This window comes from Oryctolagus cuniculus, chromosome 9, assembly GCF_964237555.1.
Source record: "Oryctolagus cuniculus chromosome 9, mOryCun1.1, whole genome shotgun sequence".
Classification (NCBI taxonomy): Eukaryota; Metazoa; Chordata; class Mammalia; order Lagomorpha; family Leporidae; genus Oryctolagus; species Oryctolagus cuniculus.
The window spans coordinates 61,479,510-61,498,705 of NC_091440.1; the positions used below are offsets into that span (position 1 = coordinate 61,479,510).

The 19,196-nt window shown below is 42.0% G+C and overlaps 1 protein-coding gene and 1 pseudogene across 14 annotated transcripts in view; one reads left to right on the plus strand and one right to left on the minus strand.

The window, feature by feature from the left end:
* Nucleotides 1-5,432, plus strand: part of AKAP11 (A-kinase anchoring protein 11) — a 57,289-nt gene extending 51,857 nt beyond the window's left edge. For all 14 annotated transcript variants that reach the window (XM_070048756.1, XM_051850634.2, XM_070048757.1 and 11 more), the window contains one exon: nt 1,470-5,432. In XM_070048756.1, coding sequence (XP_069904857.1) covers nt 1,470-1,610 — 141 coding nt within the window. In that variant the 3' untranslated portion in view covers nt 1,611-5,432. The remainder of the gene's footprint in view (nt 1-1,469) is intronic.
* A 7,942-nt stretch (nt 5,433-13,374) lies between these two features.
* LOC100352499 (tubulin beta chain pseudogene) lies at nt 13,375-14,794 on the minus strand (annotated as a pseudogene).
* Between the last annotated feature and the right edge of the window lie 4,402 nt (nt 14,795-19,196).

Sequence of the window (19,196 nt, forward strand, 5' to 3'; positions counted from 1 at the left end):
AATGTCCTAATATTAATTGTGGTGATGGTTGCATTCAACTCAGTGAGTATGCTGAAAGTCATTGACTAATACACTTTGGGTAAATTATATGCTATGTGAATTAAATCTCAATAAACCAACTTTAAAAATGGAAAGCATATTTATATTGCAAAAAATTAAAATGGTTTTTCAGAACTTACCTTTCCAAATTTTACAATTCAGCTGGGCCTTTGACACAGTGGTTAAGATGCTGCTGGGTATACCTCTATCCTATATTGGAGAGCTTGGATTCAAGTGCTGGATCATTTATATATATATATTTTTTTAGGATTTTTAAATTTATTTGAAAGGCAGAGTTAGGGAGAAAGAGAAAGAGAGAAGTCTTCTATCCTCTGGTTCACTCCCTACATGGTCCCAATGGCCCCAGTGGCCTGGGGCTGGGCCAGGCCGAGGCCAGAAGTCTGGAGCTTCTTCCAGGTTTCCCACATGGGTGCAAGGCCCTAGCACTTGGGCCTCCTTCCACTGCTTTCCCAGGCCAATAACAGGGAGCTGGATCAGAAATGGAACAGCCAGGATTTGAACTGGTGCCTATTAGGGATGCCGGTGTCACAGACAGCAGCTGCACCTGCTGTGCCACAATGCCAGCTCCCCAGCTCAAGCTTTTTATCCGGCTTCCTGCTGATGTCATCCTGGGAGGCAGCAGGTGATGGCTCAAGTACTTGGGTCCATGTCATGCACTTGGGAGACCTGGACTGAGTTCCAGGCTCCTGTCTTAACCTGGCCGAGCTCTGGCTGTTGTGGGCATTTGGGGAGTGAACCAGCGGATGAGTTACTTCTCTCTTCCTGCCTTTCAACAAAAATAAATAGATAGATAAAATAACTTAAAGACCCATGAGAACTTTTGCAGAACTTACTTGGAAAAAAAATGAAGAATGCATGTTCTGTTTGGTGATGGTAGAATTTTCTTAAACCTGTCTTTATGTTTTGGTTGCTTTTGGTTGAAACATTAACATTTCTTAACTTAGAAAGCCATGTTTCCGTTGAGGCTAGAGTATGTTTTCCAGAAAAAAAGGAAAAAACCACACTACATGTTGTGGAAGGAAAACCCACATCCTTTTATTAAGCTTGACCTTGCCTTTATTATTTGCTGTTCCTAACTGAGGGTGCGGTGGATGTATTTCACTGGGTGAAGGCTTTCCCGGAGAAAACAAGCCTCTGCACTTGCCACGGATTCTGTGCTGGATGAAGTTTGTGCAGCTTTGGCTCCAGAAGTCTGTGCAGGAAGTGTGTTTGTGAAGGGCAGGAAGAGAACATGTTTAATTTGGGTAAAAGAATATTGGTTTAGGGGAAGAGAACTTGTTATAACTGGGAAGCAACGTTTAATCGTCAGTGGCAGGATTCATAGTTTTATTTGATGTTAAAAATAAAAGTGAAAACTTTATTGTTATGTGATTTCGTGGTTAATATCTGACATATTTTTTCTTTCTTAGCTTTCCAAACGATTACAGGAAAAAGGATGCAAAGTGGGAGACCTTCTGCAGGCTGTGCTTACATATTATGAAGGGATGGAAAACACTTCCAGCGAGGAGAAAAGCAAGTCACTGTTTGATTGGCTCATGGAAAATGCATAGAAGAAATGCATACACCCCAAACCAGTATATTTTACTGCTTGTTTTGGGAGAGGGGAAAACAGATAAAGATGCTTAGGATGAAATTTGAATATTAACATTTTAACTGAATTGGGAGGAAAGTTAATAACAGCTTTTTAAGTGCTTTATGTCATTACACGATGTATATAGTTCATACTTTTGTAATTTCTGTCAAAATAGTACCTTCAGTTATTCTTCTATACACATATGCAGTGTGTTGAGACCCTAACAATTTGTATGTGAAGGCAGGTCTGGTGGGAGCTTTTTGGGCGTTGTCTTAACAGCGTTCTTGTGCATCTAAATTGTGCTGCTAGGAACTCTACTGAGGTGGCCAAGGAGAGGGTCCAGTGATGGTGTTAGTAATTTGCCCCTTTGCCAACAAATGGTATCCAGTTAATAACTAGTCTGACATCAGAATACAAATCTGAGGCTAATTTTTGTTTCTGGTAGATTTAGTCTTTTTGTTCTGCTTTTGAAAATCAGTTTTATTTTCATAGTTCAGCTGTCGGAAACTTTGTGATTCCTCTTAACTACTTAAAACAGAAACATTGGTAGTTTAGATTTCTGTAAACACCATCAGTGATAGTTTCTCTGGCCTTCATGCAGTTATCTTACTTGCCAATTATGCCAATCCTTCTGGCGTGAAAGTGTGTGTGTGTGTATGTGTGTGTGTGTAAAGGTACTTCAGCCTTTACTAGTGGTTTGTTCCCTCGTTTTTTTGTTCTTTTTCTAGTTAAAAATCTGCTGTTAATATTAAAAAGGTGCTTTAAAAGGAAAATGTCTATAAAGATTGTGCAGTAAGAAGTTTTTTTCCTTTTTGACTATTTTGGATCCCCAGCTTATCCTGTAGATGAACATTTATGTTGCAAAACATGTTGAAATTTTAATATTTAATTTTAATATAGAAGAGCATTTAAAGAAGCCCAATAGTGACTTTCATTGTTGGATTTTTGAGAAAAGCTCTTCATTTTACCAAGGATAATTTTTTCTAAAAATATTGGGATCCCCTTCTACCTCTGTCCAGCAGATAGAATATATTTGCGGTTGTGAAGTTCTCTGATGTGGTCTCTCTGTGCTCTGCATTTTTCCTACTGCTTTGTCTTTGGAACCTGCAAGCTGATGTGACTTGGTGACCAGGATTATGTCTCGGTTTTGTGCGTGTGGATATCTCTATGTACATTTCTGGTTCTCCCACTAGTGGATTTTGTAATGTAGAATAAGTTGCTTTTCCTGGGGACTTTGATTTTTGCTCCACCATGTTTTCTTTTTTCCTGAGCACTGACTATAGAGGCCGCACAAAATATAGAAGACACAGCACCTGCCAGGGAGTAGGGAATAAAGGCACTTACATTACATTTGAATTACTAATTATACTAGAGTAATGTAATTTACAGTAAAAGATTCAAATTTGCTTTTTAAGAAAAATCCCCAAAGCTATTGAAATATTTGGTGGTTACACTGTAAGCTTTGATTTATCTCAATTTAAGATATAGAAATAAGAGTATATGTTAAACATCGAGTTTCCTAAAATGTCCTCAAGTATTTTTTAAGGTGGAGAGATATAGGGAATATATAATCAGAATTGTTTCTGCCTTTAACTTTTCAGAACTTTTAAGCCGTGACAGCATCAAGGAGGGGTATTTAGATTATAGGACTGGGCATGTTGCTCTTATTAATTATAACATGGATTAATTGATTATTAAATGTAGAGTATATTTTTACAAGTATCTAACTTGTTGAACTTGTTGTTCTTGTTAATTATAACATGGATTAATTGATCATTATGTTTAGAGTACATTTTATAAGTATCTAATGTCAAATTGTGTTTAGTAACTTGGGTTTGATTAACAGCAAAACTGAGTTCTGAATTTCTGTTATACTAAAGTAACAGTACATTAGTTTTGTAAAACTTTCTGTGCTTGAGAATGTTTTTTATGTTAATTATTTAATCATTTTTAGGTAAGGTTTGCCTCATGTTCTTACTTCTTTTGCATTTCGCTGGATCTGTGCTGGGTTTAGCATTCCCTTATTTAACCACTACATAATGGCAGATGAGTCATTAGGCATTAGCATTTGTGGTTAAAATAATCGTGGAACTCCACACTGAGGAAATTCAGTGCAGGGGCAGAGACTTTGTGGAAGGGCCTTGACATGGTGGCAGATGTGAAAAGAAGCTTGAGTTAAGTTTCCTTATACAGAGAGAAAACATTTAAATTTAAAACAGTATCTTAAGTAGAGTCTAAACTTTCTTTAAAGGCACTTTGTATTTTCCCAAAGACTTTCCAGATCTGTTTGGTTGCTCAATCTGCTGAGGACAGCTCTGACTTTATTACAAATCTGCTTGATGTATTTATATTGTGACATTGTAATATTGCCATTCTATACATTTTGGCTCTATGAAATATGTCTTATTCAGTACTGTTAAAGTTGTGATGTGCATTGAGCTGAATTCTGTTTACCAGTTTCAAAACCATCCTGTGATCTGTGGAAAAGAAGTAAGTAAGACCTCTGAAATGGGGTTTTCAGAGCATTTATTTCAGACTGAAATGCCATGTTCTTTTCTCAAGCCAACTTTAAATTACATTTATATTTTTGGTATTATGATGTTGATTTTGAAAATATTTCCTGATTTATACAAAAGAAGTGACTTATTTACAAATCATAAAGAAAATGACTGTCTCTTTGGTGTTTGATATGACTTAATGGCATTCGAAAACCTTTGAGAGTGTTCACTTAGTGAATATATATGTGAGAACATCTTTATATTCTGAATAGCGTTCCACTGATCCTTTCAGACATTTGATATGAATTCAGTTTTGCTTAAATAAGGATTTTATTTGCTGTTAGGAGAATTTAATTAAGTGTACTTATGTAGAAAGTGAAAGATAGTTTACTTATTTGATTTTTTATTAGGTGATTTTGACATTAGTACACATTCCCCAAATGTACAATTTAATCTTGATTTGTTATCAGAGTCCAGACTCAAATGTCTACTTGTAAATATATTATTCCATAGTACTATTGTCAGTTTCCCTTCGTTATATTACTGAAAATTTTATGTCTCCAAAGGAAACTTTCCATAGACTTTTTTTTTTCTAATGACACATCCATACTCAGGGTGTAGGAAAAATATGTTCCATTAAAACCCTATTCACCTGTCACCAGCACAAGAGAATGAGAGCTTTAATGGAAATCAGAAAAATTGTACTAAAGTGAAATGCATTTTCTTCTCATTTTCAGCAAAAACCCTGCAAGCATTTACTCATTGACTGTATTTCTGCTCTGAAGATGCAGATACAGTGTTAGTCACTCATGTCACTTTATTTATTTATTTTTTTTACCATCCATGTACATTCCTTTCATTTGGGTAGTAGTTGTAGTTCCAGGGCTTTTGCTTTGTTTTTGTTGTAATGTTTGAATTCTATTTAATATCAGGTTCTAATATTGCTACCTTTGGTTCCTTGTGCAGTGTTAAAAGTAATACACATTCTTGTTTCATACACCAGATATATAACAAAAGCAGCTTTGTGTAACTATAGCTGTTTATTTGGCTATGCCCAGTTACTACATTAAAATCTCATACTGTGTAACGTAACTTTGGTTTGCTTTTCAGTAATTTAATATGTTCTCTTTCCAAAATATGAACTTCAAGATTCACTAAAGTTTTGTTTTAGCAGTGGTTCAAAAATTCACAAATTGCTTTTGTAATAATTTGCGATTAATTATTCCTTTATCTTACAATTGTTTAAGCCTGTGATCTTTCCTCTCCCAACTAAGAATGTTTCAATAAATATAAGAAATGCCTAGGTGTGGTTTTCATTCTGTAATGTTTTGTATTCATCTAAAACAAAGGCATATTTGTGGGACTGTTAACAATGGAAGACACATAAAAATATCTAAATGTTCATACCATGTTTTTTTAAAGTAGTTTTTATTTTTAAAAAATTTTACTTAAGATTGAGGAACATAGTGATACTTCCCACTCTACCCTCCCTCCTGCCCATGCTCCCACCTTTTTCCTCCTGCCTCTCCTATTTCCACTCTAAATTTTTATAAAAATCTATTTTCAGTTTACTTTGTACTCCTAAGATTAACCCTATACAGTAAGTAAAAAGTTCAACAAATAGTATGAAGAAAAAAACAAAACAAAACACTTCCTTAGGAGTAGAGACAAAGGATGTAAACAGTCATCAAATCTCAAAATGTCAGTTTTACACCAATCTATTATGTTTTAGGTACTCTATTAGTTACCACAGATCAGGGAAAACTTATGGTATCTGTCTTTCTGGGATTGGCTTATTTCACTAAGTATAATGGTTTGCAGTTGCATCCATTTTGTTGCAAAATACATTTTTTTTTTTACTGCTGAATAGTATTCCATGGTGTATCATGTATATATACCATAGTTTCTTTATCCATTCATCAGTTGATGAACATTTGGGTTGATTCCATATCTGAGCTACAGTGAACATAGAGGTACAGATAACTCTTTTATATGCTGATTTAATTTCCCTTGGGTAAGTTCCCAGGAGCGGGATTGCTGGGTCATATGCTAGATCTATTTTCAGATTTCTGAGGTATCTCCATACTGTCTTCCACAATGGCTGCACCAGTTTACATTCCCACCAACAGTGGATTAGGGTACCTTTTTCCCCACATCTTTGCCAGCATTTTGATTTCTATATGAGAGCCATCCTAACTAGGATGAGGTGAAACCTCATTGTGGTTTTGATTTGCATTTCCCTGATGGCTAGTGATCCTGAGCATTTTTTCATGTGTTTGTTGGCCATTTTAATTTCCTTTTTTGAAAAATGCCTGTTCAAGACCTTTGCCTGTTTTTTCACTGGATTGTGTTGTTGTTGTTGAGTTTCTTCAGTTCTTTATAGATTCTGGATATTAATCTTTTATCAGTTTCATGGTTTGTAAATATTTTCTCCCATTCTGTCTGTTGCCTCTTCACTTTGAGTGTTTTTGGCAGTGCAGATGCTTCTCAGCCTAATGTAATCCCATTTGTCAATTTTGACTTTGAGTGCCTGTGCTTCTGGATTCTTTTCCAAGAAGCCTTTGCCTATGCCAGTGTGCACCATGTGTGGAACTTTTTTTTTTTTTTTTTTTTTTTTTTGACAGGCAGAGATAGAGACAGAGAGAAAGGTCTTCCTTCCGTTGGTTCACCCCCAAATGGCCGCTACAGCTGGCGTGTTGTGCCGATCCAAAACCGGCAGTCAGGTGCTTCCTCCTGGTCTCCCACGCAGGTGAAGGGCCCAAGCACTTGGGCCATCCTCCACTGCCTTCCGGGCCACAGCAGAGAGCTGGACTTAAAGAGGAGCAACCGGGACTAGAACCCCAGGGTGCTGGCGCCGCGGGCAGAGGATTAGCCAAGTAAGCCATGGCGCTGCCTATATGGAACATTTTTAATTGGATATTGGATTCTACCCACTTATAGGCACCTAAATAAAGCAAGCATAAGTGACTTTAAAAGCTGATTCCCAGTCTGTTTTGGATTGAATGCAAAATATAGTATTATGGTTGCCTTGAATATGAACATGGTTTGAGCACTCATTCCATAGTATATGGAGATCATACTTGTTGCTTTTTTTTTTCTTTAAAGATTTTTATTTATTTAATTGGTAGGTAGAGTTAGAGAGACAGAGATCTTCCGTCTGCTGATTCACTCCCCAAACTACCACAACAACCAGGGTTTGACCAAGCTGAATCCAGGAGCCAGCAGCTTTTTCCAGATCTCCCACTGTGGGTACAAGGCACCCAAACAGTTGGGCCATCTGCTGTTGCTTTCTCAGGCACATTAACAGGGAGTTGGGTCAGAAATAGAGCAGCCGGGACTCAAACTAGTGCCCGTTTGGGATGTCGGCATTGTGGGTGGTGGCCCAACCCACTATACCACAATGCTGGCTCCTATAGATCGTATTTCTGTTACATATGCATGCAATACTACAAGTTAACTGCTGCTGTAATACTAAAATACTAAAAGTTAACTGCTGCTGCTTTTTTTTTTTTTTAGTTTGTCTTAATTTTTTTTTCTTTTTAAATAAACCTTTTAGGGCTGGCGCTGTGGCGCAGTGGGTTAATGCCCTGGCCTGAAGCGCCGGCATCCTATATGGGATGTTCGAGACCCGGCTGCTCCACTTCCAATCCAGCTCTCTGCTATGGCCTGGGAAAGCAGTAGAAGATGGCCCAAGTGCTTGGGCCCCCGTACCCACGTGGGAGACCCGGAAGAAGCTCCTGGCTTCTGGCTTTGAATCGGAACGGCTCTGGCTGTTGCCGCCAATTGGGGAATGAACCATCGGATGGAAGACCTCTCTCTCTCTCTACCTCTCCTCTCTCTGTGTAACTCTGATTTGCAAATAAATACAATCTTTAAAAAAAAAAAAAACCTTTTAAATGATGGTTTTAGGTGCACAGCAAAATTGTGCATAAACTGCATTATTGCCAAATACAAGTACCCCTGCATTTACTCTCCAGTCTCCATGTGGGCACTTCCAACAGTGTGCTATTTCTATAGTCTGAATCCACATTGAGACACTGTCACCAGTCAAAGTCTATAGTTCATGTTATGGTTTCCTATTGGTATTGCTTATTCATGGTTTTGGACAGATGTGTAATATGTTTCCACCATTGTAGTATACAAATAGTTTCAATGCCCTATCATGAAACAAGAGAGCAAATTTAGTTTTCTGTGAATGTTTCAAAATGCTAGGAAGTAGCAGCAGTGGGAAGGCTTGGATATGAGTGTATACCATATACTAAGAAAGCAGTTTAAGAATTTTAAATGTTGACAAAGCATGAGATTCCATAGAGTGTAATTCTAGAAAGGAAAAATGGCTCCAGTGGAATGGGAAGTGTGGCAGTGTATATTTGAACACTTTTGCAGTTGGGGTCACTTGAGATTGGTATCTAAGCTAGGATAGAGCTTGAGAATTTAACCTCAAATCTTTGATAAACGGAGAGGTGTTGTATCAGTGATGAACACTGCATGATGCTGGTGCAGCATTATGTTTATAGCAGGAATAGAAGAGTATCCTTTGTAATTCTGTAATCTCACTCATTTAACTTTGGTGCTCTATGCCAGAGGGTCACATTTTAGACTGGAAAGAATGAAAAACCCATTCAAGAGATTGAAACCCCAGCGTTCACTTCAGCTCTTCCCCTTGCCCTTTTAAACAGACACCTGAATGAATTTCTTAGCTTAGAGCAAGGGGTTAAAACTGGACTCCAGTGTGCTGCATTTGGTCCAGTGATAATGTTTGACATGGGGTGGGAGCATTTTAAAAAAATTACCCACACTTGAGCCGGCGCCATGGCTCAATAGGCTAATCCTCCACCTTGCGGCGCCGGCACACCGGGTTCTAGTCCCGGTTGGGGCGCCGGATTCTGTCCCGGTTGCCCCTCTTCCAGGCCAGCTCTCTGCTATGGCCAGGGAGTGCAGTGGAGGATGGCCCAGGTGCTTGGGCCCTGCACCCCATGGGAGACCAGGAAAAGCACCTGGCTCCTGGCTCCTGCCAGGATCAGCGCGGTGCGCCGGCTGCAGCGGCGGCCATTGGAGGGTGAACCAACGGCAAAGGAAGACCTTTCTCTCTCTGTCTGTCTCTCTCACTGTCCACTCTGCCTGTCAAAAAAAAAAAAAAAAAAAAAAAAAAAAAAAATTACCCACACTTAAAAATGAGATTTCACATTTAAATACATCTTACATTCTGAGCTTCTTGAAAAGTTGGAGCTCTAGAACATTGGTTAGCCTTTTTTTCCTGCTTAATGTGGCAATAGTTTGGCAGGATCTGAATAATTGTCTCTTAAAGTGCTAGAGTCGGTTGTTTTTTGCCTCTGTTCTAACTTGCTCTGTGACCTTCATTTCTGTTGTCTGTGGGGGGACCCCTGACTTAAAGCAGATGAGAGCTACTAGAATTAAGTCCAAGGATAGAAGAAGGAAAGTATAAAACTCAACATACTCAGCTATGTGAAAGTAAATCTATGCCCATGGTATTTTGTGAGTGAAAAAGAAAACCTTGATAAATTTTTTTTTTACAAAGCAGAGAGATCATGAATGTGCTTTGAAAAACTGAACAACATTCTAGCAGCTCTTCCATTTCTAGAATTCAAAGAGTGGATAATACACTTCCAAAAAGTGTAGACTTGGTTAGTTAATGGCTCCTGAGCAGGAAGCAAGTAGTAACTGTTCAGAGCATAGTTTTCTTTAAGTCTGTGAAGAAGGGAGAGCCAGCATGGGCTTATCAAGGGCAGACTATAGATTTACATCTCATCTTCAGAATTATTCTCATGGCATATTAGAATTAGAGACATAGTTCAAGGGCACTTCAAAACCTCACAGGACGATGGAATTAAAGGATGTTTATTTTCGTGCAAAAATTTTAAATCCATGCATAGTTTGTTCATAATATACATTTTCCACAGACATTTTGAAGTACCCTGTATATAGATTTTAATGATGTGTTTTCTGTGGCGAGAAAGAGTAAATGACTGTGGCTTACTAATGTTTTGAGAGTGTGTTCCTAAGACCTGTGGTTAATATAGATCGTTATCTCCCTGGAGGTCAGCACGGTGAAATGTCAGAAGCCGGTTCGTGTAGTCTTTTTATAGCTGTGAAGATTTTGCTGGAATATGCTGGACAGGGGTGTTGATGGTTCTGGGCATTCTGCTGAGCAATACAGTAACCATGTGGAGGGATAATGTCCTAATAGAAGAGAAATAAACTGGGGGAGCAGTGAGGGATTTGAATCTATTCTCTTTGGCCTGTGAACATGAATCATGGGTTTGACATTTGCCTCCAGGTGTGGGAAGGTTCTTTATTTACATATTGCCCTTTTATAACTATGGGCTTGAACATTTTCTTCCAGATACTATATTTTCATGGCTTTCTTGATACAAGCTTCATTCTTCCCCTGTCATTTATATAAAATTCTGTGAATCCAGGTCATCTAAAAATATGGGAACTGATACAAGAGGTCTCATAGGGCATAAAATGCTGTGGGCTCCTGAAAAAGACAACAAGGCCACAACAGAAAAGAAAAGCAAAAGCTGCTGCCAAAACAAAACTACTGATACCTGCAATCTACCTCTTACTTCCTTTCTGTTAACGTGGGTGGCTGAGCGATGGGTGAGCATGGTGTAAGGAGGTTATGATGTTACAATGGTTTTTCCAATCTCTGAGGCTCTTCCTTTGAGGCTGATTTCAGTGGGTGGTGGCAAATAAAAGGGAGATTAGTTAATCTGCCTTAGCTGGCATAACCCAGTGGACGTCTTCACTACCCTTGAACTCTTTAAGAAGCCATGGCTTCCACAAGGTGCACAGAGCAGGTGGCATGCAGTCAGTGTGGTGTGAGAGATCCAGTGAGGCCTCAAAAGGCCCAAATGGCTAAGTGCTCTGATAAGGTGGAGGGTGAGTTCTAGGTCTTGGGTCGTACATAGATGGGCAAGGGGGAAGCTCCCAAGGCTGATACCATTGTCCTGAGAGGCTGCAGGGAGAGAAAGCAGGCTAGTGCCAGTGACCTGTTGTGAGTGGGAATACATGTTTTTCCTTTTGCTCTACAAGTTTTTTTTTCAGCATTTAATTACTTTTGAGATAACATTTTTAATTTATGTTATAGTCAATGGCTTAATGCCCCACTAAATAAAGAATTCAACAAATAAAAAATCAAAAAAACCATAGTTCAGCAGGAATATAGGCAGGGGCTTAAAGCAATAATCAGATGAAAAAATGCTCAACTTCACTCATAAACAGTAAATTTTAAAATAGCCACAAATCATTAAAATGTTTAAATGAAAAAAATAAAACTGTGTCTGTCTCTCAGCACCACCCCCCCCCCCATAACTTTTCCTTCAAGTAAGTAAATCTTGAAAAAACTTTAAAAGTTTAAAAAAAATGGGCTGTGTTGTGCAGTGGGTTAAGCCTCTGCCCATCCCACCAGTTCGAGTCCTGGCTGCTGTGTTTCTGATCCACTCCCTGCTGATAATGCCTGGGAAGACAGCAGAAGCTGATCTGGGTGCTTGGGCCCCTGCCACCCACACGGGAGAGCTAGTGAGTCCTTGATGTCTTACTAGCTGTCTTATCCTTTAGAATAATGTTTTAATAGTTTATCCAACATTCCTTCTCAGGCAACCACCCTTTTTTTTTTTTTTTTTTTTTTTTTTTTTTTTTTTTTTTTTTTGACAGAGTGGACAGTGAGAGAGACAAAGAGAAAGGTCTTCCTTTGTCGTTGGTTCACCCCCCCAAGTGGCCGCCGTGGCCCGCATGCTGTAGCCGGCACACCGTGCTGATCCGAAGCCAGGAGCCAGGGGCTTCCTCCTGGTCTCCCATGAGGGTGCAGGGCCCAAGCACTTGGACCATCCTCCACTGCACTCCCAGGCCACTGCGGAGAGCTGGACTGGAAGAGGAGCAACCAGGACAGATTCCGGCGCCCCGACCGGGACTAGAACCCCGGGTGCCGGTGCCGCAGGCGGATTAGCCTGTTGAGCCACGGTGCCAGCTGGTAACCACTCTTAATATTTTAAGTTACATTTAAAACTTCTACTAGTTTTTGTTTATTTCCTTGCCATTAGTGCCTTTTTATTTTCTCTTACATCTTTTTGGAAGGGATATATATTTATATTTATATTTATATATAAAAAACTCCAAAAGGTGTAAGAAAGTGCAGTGACAAGTGTCCCTCTTCCTGCTCTGCTACCACTAAGCACCGCCTCCAGGAGACAACTACTCTACAGTTTGTGCTTTGATGATGACATGCTATATGGCCCTTTCAAAGCTTGGGTGGGCTCTTATAATTGATTGGAGGATGTAAATTTTCAAGTGTCAAAAAATAGGGAGCGACAGCCACAGTCATTTAGTCAGGTGTGTGGTGACTTCTACGGGAGAAGGATATATAGGAAGCTCCTATGGTTCAAAACTATTCTTTTTTACTTGCGTTGTGGTAAAACTTTCTGTATGGAGTTTGTACAATTCAGTGTATACATTTCATATAACAGTTGCATGTGCATACACGCACACACACCCCAAAACACAACTGCAAGACTGATTTTTTTTTTTTTTCAATTCCTGTTTATTTTTGGCTCTTGGGGCAATGTCATCTTTTCAATATGAAAAAAAAAAAACACCAAGTTCAACACAAAATAGAAATCTGAAGTGTGGGACAAAACTAAAGGAACAGGGGACAGGGGGAAGAATAGCCAAGGAGGAGCTGAGATATCTCCGACAGAAGGCTGTCCTGTCCCCTGTGCTCTAGGGAGTGACTCACTCCTGCAGGGGGCAGAGGGAACCTCCCATGCACGGCAGGGATGGGGGGGGGGTATGGGGGGATGTGGTGTTGGGGTGGGAAAAGTCAGGGAGGACGTTTCTGAAGGCTCAGGGACCAAGACTGGCCTTTCTTCTTGAGTCCCCTTCCTTTCATCAGGGGAAAGGCAGGAATGGAGCATGTGAGACAGGGAGAGAGCTCAGGACGGAGCCTGGAGAGAGACTGGGAACGGAGATAATACTGTTAACACCCCCAAAGCCGAGACGGATCGTGAGATACCTGAAACAAAGATTTCCTCCCTGGCAGGGGCTCCGACCTCTTCTCTCTCTTGTCTAGTACTTGGGCTTATGGAGAATTATTTTGGAAACAGAAGGGAAATATTAACTGGACAGATGGGAGCAGTGGGCACCAGAAAGAAACACATGGCAGGATTTGGGTTTCCCAGAGCGGAGAGAGGAGACATTCAACAAAGATTTATTGAGCCCCTACTATGTGCCAGGCACTGTTCTAGATCCCCCTCCCCACAAAGGAAAAAGAGAGAGAGGCAGCAACACAGATTCTGAGGGAGAGGACAGGGCAGCTGAGGGGGCCTCCCGGAAATCCTCCTCTTCCGCGGTGGCATCCTGGTACTGCTGATACTCGGACACCAGGTCGTTCATGTTGCTCTCGGCCTTGGTGAACTCCATCTCGTCCATGCCCTCACCCGTGTACCAGTGCAGGAAGGCCTTGCGCCAGAACATGGCCGTGAACTGCTCCGAGATGCGCTTGAACAGCTCCTGGATGGCCGTGCTGTTGCCGATGAAGGTGACTGCCATCTTGAGGCCCCCGGGGCGGCATGTCGCACACGGCCATTCACATGGTTGGGGATCCACTCCACGAAGTAGCTGCTGTTCTTGTTTTGCACGTTCAGCATCTGCTCGTCCACCTCCTTCATGGACATCCATCCACGGGAGACAGCGGCCACGGTGAGGTACCGGCCGTGCCGGGGGTCACAGGCGGCCATCATATTCTTGGCATCAAAGACCTGCTGGGTGAGCTCGGGCCCGGTGAGGGCCCGGTACTGCTGGCTTCCTTGGCTGGTGAGAGGCGCGAAGCCGGGCATAAGTGCAGGCGAGGGAAGGACACCATGTTCATGGCCAGCTTGCGGAGGTCGGCGTTGAGCTCATAGTGGCAGAGACGAGGTGGTTGAGGTCACCGTAGGTGGGTGTGATCAGCTTGAGCGTGCAGATGCAGATGTCGTACAGGGCCTCGTTGTCGATGCAGTAGGTCTCATCCGTGATCTCCACCGCTGGTGCATGGACAGGGTGGCGTTGTAGGGCTCCACCACGGTGTCTGACACCTTGGGCGAGGGCACCACGCTGAAGGTGTTCATGATGCAGTCAGGGTACTCTTCCCGGATCTTGCTGATGAGCAGGGTGCCTGTGCCACCGCCCAGCGAGTGGGTCAGCTGGAAGCCCTGCAGGCAGTCACAGCTCTCAGCCTCCTTCCACACCACGCTGAGCACTGAGTCGACCAGCTCCGCCCCCTCTGGTAGTGGCCCTTGGCCCAGTTATTGCCTGCCCCGGACTGACCAAAAACAAAGTTGTCTGGTCTGAAGATCTGGCCGAAAGGCCCTGAGCGCACAGAGTCCATGGTTCCCGGTGCTAGATCTACCAGGATAGCACAGTGGCTTCGTTGTAGTACACGGAGATGCAGTCCAGCTGCAGGTCGCTGTCCCCATGGTAGGTGCCAGTGGGGTCGATGCCGTGCTCATCACTGATCGCCTCCCAGAACTGCGGGCGTGGCGGAGGGAAGAGCTCCTGTCAGCCACGCGCCCCTCGTTTCCACCGCAGATGCGAGCAGAGCGGCCCTGACAGTCCTTTATGTGCCGGCCGCGCCCTTCCCTGCACTCAGCCACAGCCTCCCAGAGCCTGGGGTGGGAACGTGGCGCAACTGGGCGGCCCAGGCATTCCAAGCACCCTGTGAGTGGGGGTCCACCGACCAATTGTCTTAAAAAACCACCAGAGATGGCCGGCGCCGCGGCTCACTAGCCTAATCCTCCGCCTGCGGTGCCGGCACCCCGGGTTCTAGTCCCGGTTGGGGCGCCAGATTCTGTCCTGGTTGCTCCTCTTCCAGGCCAGCTCTCTGCTGTGGCTGGGGAAGGCAGTGGAGGATGGCTCAAGTGCTTGGGCCCTGCACCTGCATGGGAGGCCAGGAGGAAGCACCTGGCTCTTGGCTTTGGAGCAGTGCAGCACGCCTTCGGTAGCAGCCATTTGGGGGGGTAAACCAACGGAAGGAAGACCTTTCTCTCTGTCTTTCTCTCATACTGTCTACCTCTGCCTGTCAAAAACAAAACAAAAAAACCAAACCACCAGAGACTGTACAGATGAATTATCTGCAAAACAAAATTGATATAGTGGTCTGCTGAACGCTTATGATAGGGGTAGATGTTTGACTCAGTGGTTAAGACACTGTTTGGGACTCCCACATCTCATAACAGGGTACCTAGTCCCAGCCCCACTCCCAGTTCCATCTTCCTGCTAATGCAGACCCTGGGACACAACAGAGCTAGCTCAAGTAGTTGAGTCCCTGCCACCCACGGAGGAGACTTGGATTGAGTTCCTGGCTCCTGACTTGGGTCTGGTCCAGGCCTGGCTGTTCTATGCATTTGGAAATTGAAGCAGTGAATGGAAGATCTCTGCCTGTCTGTCTCTCCCTGTCTTTCCAATAAAAGAAAAATAATGCTTTAAGTACTGGGTTAAGAAAAAGTTGCTTCTAAGAGTTTATATCTTTCTAAACTATTTGTCAGGAGTGAATGCCCCTTTAAGGTAATTTCCAATAGATTGAAAGTTTACAGCGAACTGTGCTAGAAGAGTGCTTCTGTAAGAAGGGACCCAAGCTTGTAAGGAAATAATGAAGAAGCATGGTTTGAGAGAGAAAATGAGAGACGGTGATGTCCCAAATGCAGTCATACTCAATAGAATTCCTATTCCCCATCAATGGCAAGCACTTCCATATGATTGGTTCCAGTATCAGCCTTGTCATTTTTCCTAGTTTTCATAGTGAGTTTCTATGCACTGAACATCGTGGTAATGTCTGGGTCTGTCAGGCCTATTAAACCACACCATCCCACAATACTTTAAAACATATATAAAATACCAATCAAAACACCTGTCATGGAACATAGAGGCAACTGTTTTCAGGTTGGTGTATTTCATTCTAGCCCCCCCCCCCCGAAGTGTATACATACACATATACATACAAATATATAAATATAAAATTAAGAATTATTTCAGAAATGTTTGTCCACTTTTTAAAACCATACACTGGCCTTTGAACTTTTCAAGTTTGGTAATTGATGAATCTGGTCACTTCCTTGACTGGAGATTTCTCAGAGCCCTTCGTTCTGCTTTATGCTTGTGTTTCCTTTTTACTCCTATGTGGTGCTGCTGTGAATTTCAAGCTGATACAACTGACAGTCTTTACAATCTTAGAATTTTAAGTAGATCTTGTGAGAAGGACAGTATGTCAGAAGAATCTCCGGTTGGCTTCCAGAAACCAGGCGCAAGTATTTATTCTGTCAGCTTAACTGTGGTTTTCCTCTTTCCTTTCCTTCATTCAAGAGCTCACAGTAATAGATACTATTTCTTGTGTGCTTTTCATGCCCCTCAGAACCTGATGTGAACAAAAAGTTCTAGAAAGAACAAATGTGCTTTCCAAGCTCTAGGCCCCCTTTGCCCATTGTCAAAAGTTTCCCCTTGCTCTCTCATCATTTTATACTGTAGTATATCTCAAACCAAGCTCATCCTGTCCAGCAAATATGCACCTCCTCCCATGTACCAAGCATTATCCTAGCCACTCAAATTTGACTTCTTTCAATGGTTGCTTCATTGTCTCAGACCCCTTCCTCTCCACCCTGACTCCCTTCTCTGAGGGAGAAGATGGAGATGGTGATACAGGAGAGATGGCAGGTGTCAGGGAAAGTCTTCCATTCAGAAGGATGTGGAGAGAAAGTAAAATGTTCCAAGGTCTGTAGGAGAGTGGATAGTGAGATACAATGGAAACCTGTACTCCACAGCTATCAGAGACAGCCAGTAAAGATCTAACTTGCTTCTCAGTGATTTTGAATAGGTGTAGTGCTAATCATTGCTACATTATGTATTTGATATTATGTGCTGAGTATGACAAAATGGAGATGGCATTGTAATATCCAGGAGCCACTGAGAGATGAGCTACTTTTCATGATTAAATAGTCTGTAAGGTAAGTTAAGGGAAATCTCAGTAAATCAGTATTGTATGAACTTCCATTTTAACTGGTTATGGCAGACGACACCTGCTCAGCCTTCCCAGTGGAAACAACTGAACATTCTGGATCAAATGTTAAAAAGTCTTAAATGTATTGATGGACTAAAATGAACACAAGTAATATGCAGGCCAAAACCCTAGTGAAGTAGAAATTCAGAGATGAAGGTAGAAAGTAAAGCCAACCTTGGCTTTGAAGATAATCCACCAAATGAACCTGAGGTTCAGGGTTGATTAGCCAATGGCACATAGGAAAAAGCTGGTCTATTTGAACTCTCGGGAGAGGGGCCGGTGCTGTGACGCAGTGGTGCAGTGGGTTAAAGCCCTGGCCTGAAGCACCGGCATCCCATATGGGCGCTGGTTCTAGTCTCTGCTGCTCCTCTTCCAAACCAGCTCTCTGCTATGGCCTGGGAAAGCAGTAGAAGATGGCCCAAATCATTGGGCCCCTGCACCCATGTGGGAGACCCGGAAGAAGCTCCCTGGTTTCGGATTGGTGCAGCTCTGGCTGTTGTGGCCATCTGGGGAGTGAACCAGCGGATGGAAGACCTCTCTTTCTCTGTCTGCCTCTCTCTGTAACTCTGTCTTTCAAAATACATAAAATAAATCTTTAAAAGAAAACTCTTGACAGAAACAAACCCATAGGGTGTGCATGTGTGTGTGTAAAGGATGTGAAGAAATTGGGATGAGTATTCTTGGTGAGAATTTAAAATGGTGCAGACTGCATAAAACTTTGTATATGAATGTTCATAGGTACCTGTAGTAGCCTCAGACTGATGCCTAGAATAGAAAACAAAACAAGATGGTAGAATCTGGCCTCTCCCTTCACTGATGTTCCTGAGAGTACTCTTCCATAAAACTCCTGGACAAGAACATCTGTTTCAAGGGCAACCCAAGCTGTGAAAGAGTAGGAATTAATACACCCTTGGGAAAAAAGGACATCCATGAAGTTGGACTTGTGTATGCCCTGTGACACACTTTTGCTATTAGACACAGACTCCCAAGAAAACATTGCATATACACCTGAAAGTATGTATAAAGATGTTTATAGAGGAGTTGCTCCCAGTGGGATACCATTACAATCAACCAAATGTTTGTCCACAGTAGACTGGATAACTAAATGAATTGTGATATATAGTCAACTCTCCAAACATACGGGTTCAGCCAAATGAAGACTGAAACTATTAGAAAAATATTTTTGCCTGTACTGAATATATACAGAATTTTTCCATGTCATGATTACCTAAGCAATATAGTATGACAGCTATCTAGCATTTACATTGTATTAGATATTTATAAGTAGTCTAGAGATTAGATTTAAGTATATGATGGGTATATGAGGTTCTATGCAACATTAGGCCATTGTGGATTTGTGCATCCATTGGAACTGGTATCCGTGGGGGTTCTGGAAGTAATTCCCCTGGATAGCAAGAAATGAATATCTATATTCATCTATTGGAATTTGGTTAAAACCATGAAAAAAAGTACAACTGCATGCATCAACGTGGATTATATAAAACATAGTCGCAATAAAGTCACAAAAGGATGCAAAAGAGTGACCTCACTTAGCTAAGTTTCTGAAGCAGACAAAACTTAGGGTAGGTCTTTAGCCTAGCAGTTAAGATATTCATGTCCCAAGTGAGAGTATCTGGTTTGATACCCAGCTCTGGAATCTGCTCATGACTCCAGCTTCATACTAATACAGATTCTGAGAGGTAGCAATGATGGCTCATACAGTTGGGGTCCTGCCACCAAGTAGAAGACCTGGATTGAATTCCTGGATCCCAGCAATTGTTTGCTTTTTGGGGAGTGAGCCAGCAGAAGCTGGAAGCTCCTTGTGTCTCTCTGCCTCTCAAAAATACATTCTATTAAATGTACCTATGAATACATATGAATGCAAAAGTGTCAGAGAATGACAAAATGCAGGATAGTGAATTACCTAGAGCAGTGGGGGAGGGGAGGCAGGCTACCATACAGGCTTCTGCGATCCTAGTAATACTCAATTTATGAGTTGTGTGCTCCTGGGTGTTTA